At 38.1% G+C, this 19,449-nt stretch overlaps 1 protein-coding gene across 1 annotated transcript in view; it reads right to left on the bottom strand.

Annotated features, from left to right (window-relative positions):
- LOC148082722 (pyruvate carboxylase, mitochondrial-like) overlaps nucleotides 1-19,449 on the bottom strand; it is a 180,748-nt gene that overhangs the window by 7,197 nt on the left and 154,102 nt on the right. Inside the window, exons 16-22 of the mRNA XM_087789984.1 lie at nucleotides 16,063-16,219; nucleotides 12,435-12,675; nucleotides 12,207-12,374; nucleotides 11,889-11,970; nucleotides 6,965-7,122; nucleotides 6,246-6,332; nucleotides 3,580-3,759 (exon numbers count right to left, since the gene is read on the bottom strand). Of these exons, the coding sequence (XP_087646110.1) occupies nucleotides 3,580-3,759; nucleotides 6,246-6,332; nucleotides 6,965-7,122; nucleotides 11,889-11,970; nucleotides 12,207-12,374; nucleotides 12,435-12,675; nucleotides 16,063-16,219 (1,073 nt within the window). The remainder of the gene's footprint in view (nucleotides 1-3,579; nucleotides 3,760-6,245; nucleotides 6,333-6,964; nucleotides 7,123-11,888; nucleotides 11,971-12,206; nucleotides 12,375-12,434; nucleotides 12,676-16,062; nucleotides 16,220-19,449) is intronic.

Raw genomic sequence — 19,449 nt, forward strand, 5'->3', positions numbered from 1 at the left:
AGGAAAAAAGAACCTTCTTGAAATGGATAAGTCAGTTATTTTTACTTCTGTTGTGTGTTGTTGGGTTGATGCAACACTTTCTTCTTTCCCACAGACACTAGTGAGGGATGAGAAGGGAATTTGTGGAGGCTGCCAGAAGAGGAATATGTGATTTATCCGCCCACGCACACTCAACACTTGTAGACACAATCAATGTGCGTCTGCTAATAATGTCTGCAGAGGAGATTACAGTTACGGCGCCTTTAAGATCCAGCAGCACAGAGAAACACATCTGCAGGGATTTGGGTGGAGAACACAAGACATTAAGTGATGAAGAAAAAACACATGGAACTTTGTGTCCATGTGTAATGCATGTTTATCTGTGAGTGTGTCAAAATGTGTGGCCAAAATACTGTTTATCCCGCATCACAAACACAGTTCCAACAACATTATCATTTTCCTTTCGATCTCATTTTGTCCTTCAGATCAGGTGAAGTTGTAAGTAATATGTTCAACGATCGTTTACGATATCATAAAGTATATCACATGATCATTCATTAATGTCACATGAGCTGGGGTTTTCTGGGAGTTTTAGTGTCAAATACCCGTCTTTGAAGACCTTCACACTGGTAAGGTTTTTCATTTCAGTAGGTTCCACCCAATATATACCATTTACCGCCTTATATGTTCTTTATTATGCTAGCTTTTCTTTTTCAGGGAAGATTTTCATATCCTGTAGAATTTAAGATCCTTTTCCATGAAGCACTTCCTCTTTTGGCGGTTCTATTGCTGACCCTCAGTGTCTTCAGTGCTTAGAGATGAAGTTATGACGGTTTAAAGTATCCATATCTTATTACAAATAATACTCAGTTGAGTTGATCATCTTTTCTCAATGTTATTACATTGTAATTACAAGACAGTTTTGCCACAAACGTTTTGGGGGGTGTGTGGGGTGGTATCTATACTTTTGAAAAATATCCTAATAGAACTTTTTCATTATTGATACTTTGAGTTGTAGACTTCAGTGTTCCTTCACCAATCCGAGCAGGTGAGGTTATGGTAAACAAGATTTCATCTCCAGAAAAACAAAGTGTTTTCAGTGGGCAGGGCATATTTTCAATGTAAATATTTCAATGAAAAGAGAGTTTTGTACAATCAGATACATACTGATAAGTACTATAGAGGTCCAAGATCTATTTAAGATTTAAAATAAACACATTAGTTTAGTATAAAGCCAAATTATTATTATTACTAATCTTGTCTTCGTCATAATTAAACTATCTTACATCTGTAATAGCTCAAGTAATCCTTGAATGAGGATTCAAAAATGAAGAAGCAGCATTCAAGGTCGTTCTCTTCGATCTTGTTACACAACCATGTTTCCACGCTGCACAGTTTTCATCTATCTTCCAGCACTTCAATGTCATGTTGCTGTGTTACTGCTCCCATGACTGCCAGCCGCCTCCTCACAATATTTGGGCTATTTTCACCAACAGTGTCGACGCTGGATGAACGGCGAGAGTGAAAAAATGCCATTTATCGTGATAAGCTAAATGTTTGCGTCTGCCATTTAAGAGTTAAGTCAGGTCATTTATTTCTGAAGTCGATGTTAATTCGGAGAGACATGCAATGTTTTTGTGTGTTTGGCGGGGGGCTAACTAATTAATGAATGTCACCAGCACTTCATAAAATAAACATTAGCTCCTGCCTATAAGTGCTCATGAGCCACTTTCCATCTCGCAGCCGCGCCAGCCTTCGCAGGAGCACGCATTACAATATAAAGAACACACACATGCTCGGAGAAAAACCTACGGTGAATACCAAAAACAAACATTAGAATCCTGGGCTTGTTCTCGTCTGCAAACGTCTGACGGTAAGAGTATTTGTCAGACTCCTCTCAGACGTGCACGTGTCAAGTCGAGTTATCACCAGGAGGGATGAGTGTGTTCATTAAATCTGTGTTTGCTCGACCCTGGCATCATTAGAGACACAACGATCGCGATGAATTTGACTTCAACAAACAGAAACAAGGCGCCGCACCTCGTCGCGGACAAGACTATTAGACGGGTGAACGTAAAAGAATAAACACATCCAGCCCGAGCGAATCAAAGGAATGGATCACCGGCTGAAGGAAGGAACAAGAGAGAAGAGAGACGAAGCAGGATTCCACACGCCAGACTTCAGGTGAAGAGAGGAAACAGCTGAAGCTACAAATATTTGATCACATAATCTTTCCACTCGAGGGGACGGACGTCAAGTTGCAGATGAGACGTCCGTGAGAAACAGCAGAACAGGAGGATGGATAAGGAGAAGAAGAAGAAGATCATCACGCCAGTATTGTCACCACACGCTAGACTACAGCAGCAGGTCAGGTTTGTATCCGACTAATGAACAACACATTGCATTGGAGAAACACAAGGCATTGAAATACAATGCATTTCCAGTAGCCGTTAGCGATCTTGGTCTCTCCTTTTAGCCACCTTTTTACAAATAAGACAACATTTTGGAATTCTTCCTTTTTTATTATATATTAAATATGGAATACATTTCATTAAAATTGGAGGTCTTTTCATTTTTTTCCTCCTTCTCCATCCCTTACAAATGACACAAGGAGCTAAGTCTTACTAGTGAATTTTCACGGGGGTCTTCTGCTCTCCTTTTGCCTCCTTTCCCTTGACATGATCAAGCCGTCCTCCACCCTAACCCTTCACTGAGAGGTCAGTGGTCTGCCTGCTTTACATCTGACTCTTCATTTTCCCATTAAATGTATCATTACCATGACCATTTTAAGACTTAATCTATTTACTTTGGTTTTATGCATATTTAAATGCATTTAAGTCATATGTCTATGATTCTACATCTAAATCCTACTATGTTTTGTATGAAAATAGTTTTTGTTCTCCGTCTTAATTGTACAAAAGGACCCGGTATATAAAAAAGGAGGAACAGTTTTTATAACTGAAGTTGATATCTGAAGCACAACAAAACACAGACACAAAGTTCTCGTCTCACGCTGTTACAACAACCAAAACAACACCCACTCTTTTCCCTTTAACACCGGAAACTAAAACACACACTTCCTCTATCCATGCCAATCTCATGACACCTTCACTGACCCGTTGAAAATCCTCAACCTAAGCCATCTCAACAACCCCACTGTTATATGTTAAACAATACTTGGAGTCTGACAGACTCAATGTGGTCCGTTAAATGTCATCGCTGCTCTATATCCGTCAGGTTGCTTCTACACACTTCATCTTGAGCCGATACATCCTTCCATATCAGATCAGGCCTCTGTGACGCCACTTCAGGCTCATGGAGCTTACAAGTCTCTCCCTGGACACAGCTCTCAACATGGAACACACTTCTCCGACATTCAATCAGTAGACGTTTCCTCTCAGTCAGCAGGAACATCCACTTCCACACCACAGTCTCGATCGTCTCCTTCCAACTCTCTTGACCCATCTTGCATCCTTCACGAAGAAATACTCAAATGTCAGAACACAGTTTTCTCATGCAGAGCTCATTTTTCTCTCCTCCTTCTAGACGCACTAGTCCAAGTAAAGATGTCTAGAAGAACACAAGCAGACGGGGTAGTACCTTTGACCTCAGCGGTTCTGGAAATCCTCCGTGTGGAATACCAATGTATCCCTGCAGGAACTCTACCACGGAGAGTGGGAAGGAAAGTTCATCGGCTCTCTCCTCCACCTCGGCTCTGGTTAGGTCGTTCTGGACCATGAACTGGGCCAGGTCGCCCACAATCTTGGATGACGGGGTCACCTGAGGAGAGGACAATTGGAAAAAAACTGTAGAATTTAGATGTGAAGAGATCAAGCAAGGTTAAAGTGGACAAAGACAATTACTAATATTAGAAATACTTTTCAAGTTTTAATAGTTGTGAACCGTTTATTTTACATGTTGGTGTCATATATACAAACTATAATGAGATTGACAAGCAAAGCATGATTGCTACTGGATAGATGGCCTTCTCATAAATTAACTTTTGGCCCTCGCGTCGGGCTTTGACAAGCGGATTAAATAAAAAATCTTCCAATCAAAATGTATTCTATTTGAAAAGGTTTTGCTCTTTAAAATGCTTACTTTAATAAAAAGAGATGCGTTGTTGCAGTGCATTATAGAAATTGGATAGGATATGTCTCACAATATGGCCAAATGCGACATGTGGGCCTTGAATTTGACATTTTATTATATTATATATAATGCCATTGCAATAGCATTTTCATCAGCAATAGTAACAGCATTAGCATTATCATGGGCAGCTCTATTCCTTCCTGTTGTTGGGGTTAAGAGGAATATTTGCTGTTGCTGTGACAGTTCCACTTGTCGTATGCAGTAGAAATCACTGTAGTGGGTTAATGTTATACAGTTATTATATATTATTTAAAGGGGAATTTAGTGGTTAAAAGGTTCTCGTAACCGTCAGTTGTGTTTACTGCTGTTTAACAGAAATATAAAGGGTCTTAGTGGTCAGAAAGATATTATATAAAGCCAATGATTGTAGAAGCCATGATACTTAGGTGAAAAAGTTAATTCATGTTATTTCTCTCCTAAAATGAGTGGGGTAAACACTATGCAAACACAAATGAAAAGACGCAAGTAGGTTATTGCCATATGAAGAGGGATAGACTCCTGAAGAAAGGCTTGAAAGAAGGGAATAAATGTGTGCAACAGCAGCAGAACATTGAGGAACTCTACACAAAAGGCAAACGAGGCCAGAGAATAATTAGCGGCAGAAAGAGGGATGATTCTATTAGCATGCGAAAAGGGATGAATTTATCAGAGAGAGAGTGAGGGATGAGTGCTCCGCTGAGAGAGAGAGAGGGATGAATCTATTAGCCAACAGCGATGGTAAATAATGAAGGGAGGAAAAGAAAGGAATGAATGAAAGTTAATGAGGAACAAAGCGGAAGACTGCAGGTGCAACGAGGAAACAAATCAAAGTGTTTGCTGCTAAATTGACATCAGAGTTCCGACGCCACGTGCGAGATTAAAACATCGATGAGTCTAAATGAACAAGGGAGGAAGAAAAAAAGTGATTACACACCAAGAGGAAGTTTGATGCACAACAGGAAGTAGAACAAAGCGCAGGAGACAGACTAGACTGGGATCGTTTCCAGTTTAATTCCCAGGAAACTCACAATGATTAACAGGTTTTTGTAGTTAGCTCACATTTTCTGTTGCACTAGTTGCTGCCTCACCGGCTACACACTAGATATGATGCAAGGATGTTCATGGTCATAGCCTTCACTAGCAGCAGAAGTATGGAAGTAGATCAGTGCCATTATAATATTGAATGATTTAATTCAACATCTCAAATGTTAAAATTATTATTTTATTTTTTTTAATTACTGAATTTAATAATTTGCCCATGAAAGATTTAATTTGTTTAATTAAAAAATATATATATAATTATAATTAAATCCTTAATACTTTTAAGATCCACAGATAATTTCATTTTACACACAGAGGTTGATATTCTTATTCCATAATCATATTTCTAATTCAATCTTTTTTAATTTGTAGATTTTTAAAAATCTGTATAAGCTTACAGCTATTTTCAGAATGAACATTTTAATTGCAATAATAATTATTATAATTAATTAACTAATTTAAATTAATTATTTCAGCTCAATTTATTAATACAATAGTGACTTTTGAAATTTTTAAATGAATTGATTTATTAAAAAACTGCTATACCTCATACATGTAGATACAAACGCAAAACATAACTATAATAATCATACAATGAATACTAGTTCTAAAAATGATAAATAGTAACAATGCTTATACAATAACAATATTCAATAACGTGCTTGCAAGAGGTGAAAACAGTTTAGTTGTAATGGTGTTGGTTTTGGTTAAACATGGTTTTACAGTAATATTAGTAAATGGCAATACAAATAATAATACATCAAAATAACAATACGCTGTACAACAAAGGATGAAAACACATAAAAAAAGGTTTAACAAGTACTGAAAAGATGATCAGAAGTGAGTATTTTTAAACAGGTGGGTTTTATCAGTTCATGAAGTTCTTTTATTCATCTTTTTTTATTTTTTAATAGCTGTATTACCAGTAGCTTGTTTCAAAATTCTACCGTAGGAGCTAATGTTAATACGTATATTAAGCTGTCGAACGTCCTGCTATGAAAGTTGTTGCTTTACGTTTCCTGGTTTTGGAACTATGTGTAACATTTTTAATGTTGTTGGCATTTTAGACGCAGTGTTTGTGTTCCGTCACTCACCTTAATGAGGTCTCCAAGCAGCTTGTTGGCTTCTGTGTAGGCCTTCTTCACCTCTTTGAACTTGTTACCCAGACCCATACTGTGAGCCTAAAACACACACAGACACACACCAACACACACGCGCGCGCACACACACACAAATGAAGGACTTAAAACAAATGCCTCACCCAGTCGTGGTGGTTGAGTGTCACTGTGATTTAACGCTGTAATTTGTGCTGTTGCTGCTCGAGAACAACATACTTGTGGGGCTATAATATACAGACGTGTTCACCGCACACATTAACATAATGGATGCTAAACTATACTCTAAGGGTACAAGACCTTCTGGTGAATAATGTACGGCTAGCCATGACCAGATACCACCATTAATCTATGCTTCTCTATCTTCAGTAAAGTGTTACCATTCATATAATCATCAATAACAATAAGAGAATGTTCAAATTCAAATCAATTGAACAGAGGGGACAACATCTAACTTCTTTGAAAAAATAACGATAATAAAAATGATGCCATCAAGGGGCAGCTGAGTCAATTGTTACCGTTGTAATTAGAGGACATATGAGACGCATCACTATCATAGACTTTAAATTGTGTCTGAATTCAAAGGTGATATGAAAGGAGACCCTTCTGTCTTCAGTCATACATATTCAATGACTCGCTTAAAAGGTTTTAAATGTCAAATTCTCACACAGACGACGATATATTTAAGCAGCGTGTACCTGGAAGTGCAAGTTGGTGTATTGTCCTCCCGGGATCTCGTTCTCGTAGACGTCGGCGTTCCCAGACTTCATGGTGGCGGTGCAGTCAAACGGAGCGTAGAGACCTCGAGCCACCTCCCAGTACTCGCTGTAGTCAAACACCTTCTCCAGAGCGATTCCTGCCCAGGACACGACCACATTAGAATACATTTCAAAGCACTAGTTCATTTTCAGAGCTTGTAAACCTTTTTACTACAACGTATTAGTATCATTTTTAAGAAACAAACCCCTGTGACTGAAGACGGTTTCAATGCTTTTATCTCCAATAGAGTCATTAGTACAAACGTTCTCAACCAAAAGTTCTCATGCAAGTGCCATTGAAAAAGAGAGTAAACCAGTTATACATGGTTATGTAATGACCGATATTCTGTCTTTTAACCTGCTATATTCCCATTTTGGTTGAAGACACGTTTTTTTTGTATTTATTCCATCTGATGTTTAACTCAATGTAAAAAAAAAAATACCATCTTCATCCAAAGCTAGCTTTCCATGTGGATCTGGTTTGGCATTCGCTTGGATGCAACGTTGTTAGGCGTCTTTCTTGTTTCAGTTCTGTTAAACAGTCCTGGACACAACACTAAGGCATGTTAAAAACGGAACAGCTTGGACCACTTGATGGAGAAAAGTCCTCGTCCTTCATTGTTGTACCTTAGGTTGTGGAGCTGGAGTGACTCACTTAATAGACAAATCTGCCATGAACATACTACGCATGCTAAAAAGTGAGGCCCCTGTTGTCGCCCCTTAATTCAAACTTAGTCCCAAGGGACCAATCTTCTGGAAGCTTTGGTCGTGGGCCTAACTAAGTGGGTTTACAAAACAGGAAGTAAGAGTGTGGTATTGTATTGTCATTGATCATTTGTTACTCAAGTAAACCAGCCAGCAGGCCACGTAAAATTATTTGGTCGGTCTGACACACGTGATCCAGGTGGCCCGCACTAGAACATCTGTTCGGGAGTAAACTTCCACGATCACTCTCCCTTTTGACTTGTCAGGACACGCGATTCCGTTAACCTTTTCCTCGACTTGAATACGGGATGAATGTGTCGCCGTCGGTGGAGGATGAAATCCACCTTCCCGAGGAGACCGTAAATCACCATCTGTTCGGCTGCTCTCATTAGCACACACGTGCCAGAGATGGAGAATGTCAAGGCGAGAACTCCGGAGAGGACGGACACGGCGCCTGGTGTTTGAAGTGTTTCTGGTGTGATAAATCTAATTTCCCTTCTCATATTGGAAAGATTGCGGCGGAGAAATGCATCAGATGTTCGTTTGTTATTTGATTGTATGTTTATGAATCCTGGAATCATCCATCACTGCTCTGTTTACAAACACACGTGAACAGTCAGACGAGGAGGTGGAGACAAGCAGGTGTGTGTGTGTGTGTGTGTGTGTGTGTTTGTGTGTGTACACTGGAACTAAAGGAGACAAACGGTACCCACACATTTGTCTTGCCAGTAAACTGTTTGTGTTTGAGAATGCCAAACAGATGAAAACAGATGTAGGACACGGGGATTTAGGAGGAAGCAGATGGAAGCTCAGTCTGACTGATTTTTATGGCTGATGCAGATATTTAGGAAAGTCTATAATTCAGCAGCTGTTTATGACACGTGTGAAAAGAGCCGGAGCGCACCATGACAAGTTAAAAAAGTGCCTTTCATGATTTTCAAACACTTTCTTCTTCCGCCGTTTCAGTCCATTGAGGTGATGTATATGTGACTAAACCATAACTAAACTAAATGATTCTAAATCCTTTTAAAGTCGGAGTCAGTTTGGCTTCAGGATAAATCCAAAGCTCATATCATTTAAAGATGTGTGAAGTTTACGTGTGAAAGAAATAAACTACAGAAAATACAAATGAGTTTGGGCGTTGATGTCAAATGAAATTGATCATTAACATTCATGTCTGGTGGGCCAGCAGGTTAAGTTTTAACTAATAGTACAAGACACCATGAGAAAGAGGGAGGAGCTTAAACCAAAACTTGGCCCGGGGGCCACATGCGGCCCTTTCTTTTAGTTAAAGCAGCCCTGTATGAAGCCAGTGCTGCGTTTCAATTATATGTTAATGTACTTTCTTCTTCCTCTTTAACTCCAAATTTAACTTGTTACTTATTAACCCTTTTCCCCCCCTTTTTGTTGCCCCCTTATTTTAGAATGAATTCAATCATTACTCAATGTCATTTAGTTTAGTTGTTGTCTTGATTATCCATTCACCGTTTTATTTAAAAATGTAAAATGCTACACTACCTGTGACTTTGGTCAGAACAAGTTTCAATTCCAATTCAAGTATTGGCTGGATGTTCATGGTTTGCCAAATAAATAATAAAAATAATCCTTTTTCGAGATGGAAGATTCAGAGGAACAGCAGGATTGTTTTTGTAAATAAGGTAAGTTAAGTGTATAAAGTAGCTTTTGTTTAAAGTAAACTCAAGGTGAATCAAATGAAGCTCCACACTTCAGCTGAGGAGGATTCCTGGAGCGAGAGTCTGGGCAGGAGGAAGCACTGAATGCATTCAGACATGCCTGTAAGATTCTGCTGTTCCTGGTTAATAGACTCCTGGAGCAACAGCACTGTCAGCTTCCATCACACTCCCTCAACAGTACACTACAACCACTACTGAGCACTTGCCAAGTCCTCTGAGGAGCAGAAAGTATCCTCTCCAACTAGCTCCGCCCGCTCAGATCATCCACCAGGAAGGGATGTAGAAACCAGTTTCATCAGGTTGAGGGAATTACAGTTGACACGGAACTTGATGCCGAACAAATTTGATCTGATGTCTTATTTCAAACCCTGAGAAGTCAAAAGCTAAAGCCTGGAAATTCACTGCTCAGACTGCTGAAATCCATTACCATCACAAGTGTCAAGATTCTCCCGTTAATGAGCCTGATTATCGCTTCAGTTCCAGGAGAACCTTGTCACTCCCACGACAGGTCGGCGAGATGAAGAGAATCAACACACATCTGTTGTCTACAAACGGAATGTGAAATTACACCTCTGATCAACTCATTACTATCATCTGAAGATTGCTTTTTTTGTCGTTACAGCAGATTACCTCGACACTCATCTAAAATGCAACAAGGTTTTTCATTTCAAAACAATCCATCTTCAGGTCACATTTTGTTTCCACAATTCAATCAAAAATTAATTTTTGATTCAACAATTGATACAGTATAATCAGTTAATGTCATTATCTTACACTAACTCCAAAGTGGTTCTTTTGACAGGGCTTGAAAGATATTTAAAGAATAAACACAAAACAGAGAATAAAATAACTGAGTTTGTCACTACAGTAATTCTCTTCATGTGACGTGCATGAGGGACTCCGTTTCTTTCCTAATTGGTTCAGAGTGTGTTGTGAGATACCATGTGACTGATATCCATACACTAAAAGAACTCAACTGCATTTTAACCCAACAGTTACGACAAAGACACTGCCATGCATTACCATCTCAGATTGACTTCAATGAAAAGAACACGGACAACAATTGCAGTGAAAATAGGTCATCTTAGTAAAGAGGACAGAGAATGTGGTGATGTTAGACTGTCAAAACTGCCTTCTTTCATCACAAATAACATCAACCAAACAGGACTTGTAAGCGCTGTGTGTGTGTTTTCTATTCAACATTTGAAATGGCTCCATTAAACAAAACCACCAAACAACAGAAACAAGACAACGTCGACGTGAACACGCCACGGTTTGTCTCGGTCGAATAATTCCAGCAGAATAAATATATTATATAATATATTTCTTGTGCAGTTGTGATGGAGGTAGACAAACAAATACACAATATATAAACTATTAAAGAAAATTACTTAATACGATTTGTTCTTGTTGGGGTTAAACAGTCTATGTTTGTATGATGTTGATAAAACAAAAAAACATGCATCATTGTTTAAAGGGCGAATGTAGTTTTCAGCAGTGATTTTGTCAAGTTATTTCTAGCCTATACTTCACTCACCCTCCTTTTCTAAAATGGCAATTAATGTATAGATTTAAGCGTTTCTTAAATAGATGTTGGACCTCTATTGTACTCATCAGTATGTGCCTATTTTGAAAAACACTGTTTTTCTGGATATGAAATCTCGTCCATAACCATACCCACTCTCCTGTGAGTTTTTAAAGGAAGTTCCTTGTTTCAACAAAGCAGGGGGACGGGAGGAGGAGTGAAGACAGTTTTACTTCATAATCTGCTCTCATAACCTCTTGTTCGCTGAGATTTGAGACAGGGAAGAACTTTACAAAGTAACAACATCATCATGATTAGGAACTCACTGCATCTTGGAGAGGAAGACTTCAACATTTGAAACATGTCCGTAAGGAGAGTTGGGTTTTCACATTAGTTGATCCTCAAAACTTGTAAATACACGAAAACTAAGGATAAAATAAATCAAAATAAATAAATGTATAAATACATTTTTAAAAAGCTGAATTGAATTGCCAATAATGAATGTACTTTTGAAATGAAAGGTTTCTGCACCTTCTGTATTAGTAGAATATTATCTAAATAATAAAACGAGCAACCTTTAGATTGTTGTCAAAATCCCACTCAATAACCTGTCAGCAGACATGAGCAACACTTAAGTATCGTACAGAAACTCAGCTAGAATTGAAGAAACCTTCACTAGTCTGAAGGAGGCAGAGATTGAAGCCTTGCTCAGCAACTTATCGAAGATCATCAACACGACAAAACCTCCTGAATCTGTGGCACGAATATATTGAGTTTCAAACTCAAGACTGAGGTGAAGTCTCACCCGAGGCTGCAATTACTGACAATCTCTGATCCAAGGTTTCTTTTGACTTTCATCTGAGCAGATGTCTCTATCGGTTTGATGGATTTAAGCATCAAAAGATCTTCTGAGTTTTAGAACCAGGTTTTCATGTCTTACCAGTATCCTGTTTGGTCCCTTTAGCACAGGCCACCATGGCTCCCATACTGGGCTGTGAGGTCATCCCTGCCATCGAGTCCACCTGAAAAAACCAGGTCAGAGATCATGTTAAAATCTCTACATTAACACTTTAATGGTTTTAGATGCATGAAAATAACAATTTTCATGAAATTAAGAGACAAACACAATCGTTTAAAATAGCTTTCACAATGTTCAGACACATCAGTTCACAATGCTGAAGTAATAAAACATTTAATGCTGATAATATTTCATAATATCTAAAAGTGTCGTGACAAGATACGAGACCGACAAACTCACCGCCACGTCCACGACATCTGCTCCCGCCTCAGCGCAGGCCAACATGGCTGCCACACCTGCTCCGGCTGTGTCGTGGGTGTGAACATGGATGGGCATGTCAGGGAAGCGATCCCTCAGTGATCCGATCAGAAGTTTACTGGACTCTGGCTTCAGCAGACCCGCCATGTCCTGCGAAAGAGTCCACCATGAGGCCTCAGAGCCACGCCCTGACCTGAACAATCTTCTCACCTTGATGCACAGGATGTGAGTTCCAGCTTTGGTGAGCTCGTCCGCCAGCTTCATGTAGTAGTCCAGCGTGTACTTCTGCCTCATCGGGTCGGAGACGTCACCAGTGTAAGAGATGGCGGCCTCCACAACGCCCCCTGCAGTTCCTGCAGCTTCCATACCGAGCACCATATTGGGCAAGTAGTTTAGGGAATCGAACACACGGAAGATGTCCATGCCGTTCTCCTTGGCCACTTCACAGAATCTACGTGGAAGATGATGACAGATGAATATCCCTCACTTCAATTCATCAAATTATTTTCGGTCAGAATGATTCCATGTTCCATGAAATACATGTATAAAGTAAAAAACAAGTTTTGACAGAAGAAACGTCTTCCAAGAATTGAATCTCCTCCAGACGAATGATTAAAACTTGATGAAGACACAATGTACGAAATTGTGTTATACATAAGACCTCCCTTGAAGACTCTTTCAGCCTCCGGCGATGATTTTGAAGTCAGCAAATCTCCTTCATTTCACTCTAAAAGAAAGTTTGTGCTTCTCTCCAGGCTCAGTTAAAACATTTATCCGATTCTATCTTTTTTTTTCTGACACTCCACATAAACAATTAAATACTTGCTATTATGGATCCACACTTTTTGATCCGATTTTCGGATGTGCCGGAACATATTTAAAAGGTTATTTATTTATGTATTTAGTTGAAAGGAAAAGGAAATAGGAATAGGTAAAACGACTTAAAAATAATTAGAAAGTATTCTGAGTTAAAGTAGAAGCATCATGTTTGAGGATGTTCAGCAGACAAGAAATGTTGCTAAAAACAACAATGAGCACTTGAAGAGGGAGCCAATACTGACTCAACACTTAGAACGAGTAAATAGCTGAAAGCTAATGATAAAGATAATTAGCGACTGAAGACATAAGAGTTAGAGCAGCTAAGAAGAAGAGGTTGTGGACACGTCGGCGAGTGACGCAAGTGTTTCTGTTGACAAGAACATTAAGCGAAAGATTATGAGGATTAAGGTTGAAAATCGAACACACACAATGAGCTGGTCTTTATTCTCGATGGAATTCACAGTCACATCTGAGGAGGGATTAACTGCTAACATTCATCCCGCCTCCTGGGAACACGTCCACTGTTGTGCAGAGACTATCTTTCTAGAAAGAAAACTTTTTTACTCTCTTACTACCAGCAACACACATATTACACTTCACTGAAAAACTAACATTACTGCACTAGCTTGACTAAAAATAAACGCCTGAAAACATCCTCAAATAAATTCCCAAATGTTGCATAAAATAAAGTTAAAATTTCTTCGTACAATCTATAAAGTGCAGAGAAGAGGAGGCAGGATACGAGCAGTTGTCAGTTATGCCAAATAAATGGATGCAAAAAGGTTTTTTCCCCTCATTTTTAAAAGGGAAGATTCTGGCACAGAATCTCAGAGATCTGCTGTGAATAGAATTTTATCGATTTTCCTCCTCGACTCTTTTGCAAAGTGTTGAAATTGTGTCGTCTCAGACCTGCTGACACCTTTGAGTGCAAATATTTTCTTTTTCTCATTTTTAAAATAGCACAATCTGGCACAAAATGTTACTCAGAGATCTGATGAAGACGAATATTTTATAAAGGAATGAGAATTATACGTTTCCAGAAATATAAAGTTTATTGAATTTTCTATTCCTGCTTCCACATATTCCCTTGTAATCATGGGTCGTCTATCCCAGCTATACGGGGAGAAAGGCAGGTCACACAATAGCCATGTATCATCTCACATCACTGCCCGTTTTTTAAAGTCTTTTCTAACCACCATTGGCACTGCCAGCATAAAATGCTACTTTTAAATTTAATTTACAAGTTGCCAGTATTTTAACAATTTGTTTTTTTTTTCTGTAGATAACAAGGTGGGAAAAGACAATACAACCTAACCTCACAAGAGAAACCACTTTTTTAAGATGTTAAATAAATTGTTTTTTCAGTTAGCACCTCGACACTGGTTAAGAAGGAAGTAATTATTATTTGTAAATGCCAAGAAGGAAGGTTTTTTTTTGTCGTCTATGAATATAATTTTTTCTCTCGAGGTTGACTGTGATTGACACATTAATGTCAAATCATTTCAAACAGACCTCTAGAAATGATTGGACATTGTGTGATTATAGTAGTGTATGTGTTCCACAGATGACTAATATGTTTGATTTCTGTGTATAAATATTTTAATAATTGGCAGCAACAGGGCTACCAGGATTCGGAAAATGACAAGAGTGAGATTTGCGTGTCATGATGCGTCGGGAGTGTTTGTAGCTTATTATTGGTTAAAATTGCACGTTGTCTTCTATGATTGGCTACATTTTTCAGTACAAGTATTTAAGAAATGGCCAACTAATCAAATGAACTGGAAAAACCACTGTCAAGCAGCATGTTCCTACCCATAATGCCACTTTCATCTTATACTATTGTTCTATATTTATAGATCAATTCTGGTTGTTGGTCTACAATTAGATGTAGATTGTTATCGAAACTGTTCCTGAGTTGGCGAGTGTCTTTGGCAGCCCTAAAATAACTTCAAATAATTGAAAACAACACATTTTGGTACCACAGCCACATGAAGTTCTTTCATTCATTTTTTCCCCTTTTTCAGTGCCACAGACTCACAAACCGCATCTCTCTTCCAATTTAGTGACAAAACCTTTCAAAGATTCCTGGATCTTGATGGCAATTAAGACTACAACACCTATTCTAGTCAGCCATCATTATTTTGCCGACAAAACTAAAACCAGTAACAAATAAGCCCCAGATACAAATTCTTGAAAACAGATGTGAGGTTTATCTCGAACACATAATCATTTAAGAGTTTGACTCATAGGTACTAGTATATTGGTGATGTTAATCAGAAATCATTTCCTTTGTTTCAAGTTGTTTTTTTTTCCAGTTTTTCCTCAATCAATGTGCTTTTTGTCTGGCATCTAATTGTTGTCGACTATAAATCCTGCGGTCACTACTTGGGTACGGCAGGTGTAAATGTGACGACCGTTATTGACAGAATTTGCATTTAGAAGTGTTATGTAGGAAAATACTGAAGCAGTTGCTGTTGTTGAGCAAAACATATGAATTTACTGAGTGAGCGATGACTCACGAGGAGAAGAGGATCATGAAAAGAAAGAATTCAGCTGTGAATCCACAGTTTTAAATAGTCCTTCAATGAAGCATGAAAACAATTCAGTGAATAAACATGTAATTACTTTCACATGTTAGGGAGACGAGGGTGAAGGAGTGCGGAAGGAAAATAAAAATAGAATATATTGACTCATTTATGTGTATTGAATGAATTATTCATAAGGATTATTAACAGCCGTTCGTCCAACTGACGTCTTGTGTTAATGTGTGTCCCTATTTAAGGAGGTCTGGAGGTGAATCTTCCATATGTGTTGAAGTATTAAGATGCAGGCTGCAGAAGCAATTATACAGAATAATAACTAGTCATTAAAAGCACAAAGAACATCTTCTCTTCCCACATTAGCAAGAATATTAATAAATCACTTAAATCAATTCAATCATCCTTGATGAAGACGATTCATCGCGACTGTGTCTGAACTAACACATTCATAAGTAGAGAATCTTAAACGTGTGTCTCACTTGAAAACGGCGTTGTCGGGGTAGTTGGTGTACCCCACAGCGTTGGCTCCTCTCAGCAGCATTTGGAAAGGAATGTTGGGGATTAAGGCTCGAAGCTCCTGCAGACGCTTCCACGGACACTCCGACAAGAACCTCATGGCCACGTCGAAAGTAGCTCCTGGACACACACAAACGTTCCTTTTAAATGTCAACTTTCATCTCCTGTTGATCAGATTTAGACGCCCCGAGGTCTTCCTTCAAGCGGCAGACGTGTTTTCCCCTTGATCCAAAATCCCAAACAAATTTGGACGCCCTCTCCACCTCGAGGTGTTTTCAGAGTTTTGACATCTTCAAGAAGTTGGACCTTCATATTTACCCAAATGTGTGTCGTAACTGCAGCGCAGCGTTTATGCAGAGCATCGGTCCAGAAGAAATGATGATCAACGTGGAGCTAATGGCGAGTGTCTGGCCAAGTTATTCGAGAAGAAAATCTATTTGACTATTTGTAAAGCCGTGTGATCGCTGCTCCATTAGAGGCATTACATTCAGAGGGATTACATTCATTCACTGACATCGCAACATTTCAGGAGCGTTTTAAATGAGGGCTAATGTCATTTCCTGTAATATATGCAAGGATTTAAAGCTCTGCTGTGACTCGAATGTGATCCAAGCTTAATATTTCGGTCTCTGCAGAGATGTAAACACAACATGCATGTTCATCTAATGAAGGCTCAGGAGACACATAAACACACAATACAAACTCCCCTAAAGCTAAACAGGAAAAACATAAAAATAGGTGAGTATTTAAGTCATGTTTTAGAGTTTAAATGGTCTGATTAATTTGATTCAAGTCACATTCACTTGAAATGTCTAGAGAAACACCTTTTTAAAGACAAAAATGAGACCTGAACCACTTGAAAAAAGTAAAATAAATTCTGCCAATGGGTGAGAAAACATTTAGTTTTTTTTATTTAGAGACTGTTCTTCCCTTTAGAAACTTATAAGAAAATGTTTACTGAGAATTTATGAATATAAACAATCTGGTTATATGATATGTATCCCGATACAAAGGCAATAGCTACTCTATATTTCGATACTGCAGTAAAAAGTATATATTTATAATATTGTCGAGTACTTGACTCTGGTGTTGCAGAAGTTACAGTTGTAACTGCTTCCATTTGTTTTGAAACCAAAATATGTCCAAAATTAAACTTTAAAGGCTGCTATAGTTGACTGTATCCTCTCAAGCTCAGTCATTGCTGAGATCTCACAGAATGTCATTGTTTTTTTTAGCTGAGGAGGAGATAAAGACTGTTGCCATCTAGCGGCTGTTAGTTTAATTGCAATACAAAAATAATCAAATGCCGTTAAATGTGATTGATTTATTTTATACACCGTTTATAAGTATAAACCTGAAAATAATTGTGGCAAAATATGATTTGAAAGCAAAAAAAAGGAATAATAAGTAATAATTAAATAAATGTTTGTTTTTTTAAATACATTGCTGTCGAATATTGATAAAGGATTGTGAAAAAAAAATGTATGCATCTTTTTAATGATACTGTGAACACCAGTAATAAACAAGTAATTCAGTCTTCTTTTTTTTTTTTAATTAGACCCTTTCGTTAACTTTAATGCGACTATCTAATCATTAAGTCATATAAGACAAATACTACTGCAAATAAGAGAAGAAATAACAAAAACAGATTTGAGCTTTTTCAAGGTAGAATTAAACCCACAACCATTTTTCTTTTAGGCTACTACGCTAACCACTGCTCTACTGTGCTGCCCTTCACTACGACATCTACCAAACTATGACATATGACCGAGACAAAAAGTGTCACCTGTGAATGTGGTGTGTTCAAGAATGTGGGAAATTGCTATGATGAATTCAAAAGTGTAAGAAATATCAAACAAACCACAAAAAATGACACCTACACTACATTAAAATCATTAAAAATAACCAACAAATTCTGAGAATGTGAAATGAGAAAATGTTAATTTATTTACAATATTTTCAATTTATAAATATACTAGTGTACAGCTAATTATGACTTTTACATTAATGGCACATTCATTTTTATTTACATTTTTAAAATAATGGCACATTTTTAATGACAGAAACTGCTATTGTTTCCTTAAGGTTCATGTGAGGAGTTTCAAAGTCACTTATTTGTTTCATCCTTCACGGCACATTTATAAATAATCACAAGTCTGCAACGTTTTGTGAGAATTCAGGCAAAGGACTTAAAAAATAATGATGTCATTGGATTTAAATATTTTATGGACAACTGTCATTGCTTTGTTTTGTGATGAAGTCATAGACGGAAATAGACTCTGTGATAAGCTTTCCCTTGAATAAAACATTCATTGTAAAAATCTTTTTTTAAATGTTTTCAAATATGAAACAATATCAGGCCATTTTAATTGCCATTTTCAGTCACAATAAAGCAACAAGTACGGTCTAAAAGAAACATTTCTCACACGTCAATCGGCCACTTTGACTCATGTTTCTTTGCATATCTCATGGAGATCTCGTTCATCCCTCGTTCAATTTGGTGAGCTTAGCATATCTGCAGACATTCCTCAAAACTGATAGAGTTATTCCTTTTCATTTTCCTCATTTCACTTCAACTCCTCCAACAATCGATATGAGAAATGTTCCAGTGGGAGCAAGAGCGGAAGTAAAAGAAAAAAAAGAAAAAAGATAGCCATCTCTCATTTCCCTCTCTGCCAGCAGATTAGCGGATCACTTATGCTATCAGGCAGAAATATGGACGCCTGCAGTGGATTTCTGCTGATCCAACACTCTTGTCGTTAAACTCTGAACTGATACCAAACTTTCTTCTGCTGGGAAATGAAAACTTAAATTCCAATAAAAAAACAATTATTTATCAACTTCACTTGAAAATTTCTTTATTTTTGGATGAGGTGAAGTGAATTTTACAACTCCATCACTGATCCAGTTTAAACTTTGATTCAGAAGTCACACGTGCTCATCGGTCTTTACCGCAGGTCTGACCCAGGGTCTCCTCTCTGTCGATGTGACGATGAAAGGAGGTTACATATGGGGAATCTGTGAAAGCCTCAGTTTTATAGCGACAGATCTACTGTCTCTTAGGAGAGAGAAACAGAGATTGCCCACTCAGCTTTATTTTGTCAGAGTTATGATGAAGAGGACGGAGCACCATGTGTCTGCTCGCCAGATGTGTCCCACCACTAGTAAACAGCAGCTGGTTAGCTTTCTGGTCTATATACATGACTCCCTGGGCCTCTCACGGGAACAAAACATCAGCTAAAATGACTCGAGATATTTAAATATCTCAAGTTTCATCATCATCATCATCATCGCCACCTTCTGGAGCAAACTCGGTGTGTCCAAAGCTTTGCCTTCTGGCTTAGCTCTCT

The sequence above is a fragment of the Callionymus lyra genome, chromosome 4 (genome assembly GCF_982586985.1).
Source record: "Callionymus lyra chromosome 4, fCalLyr1.hap1.1, whole genome shotgun sequence".
Classification (NCBI taxonomy): Eukaryota; Metazoa; Chordata; class Actinopteri; order Syngnathiformes; family Callionymidae; genus Callionymus; species Callionymus lyra.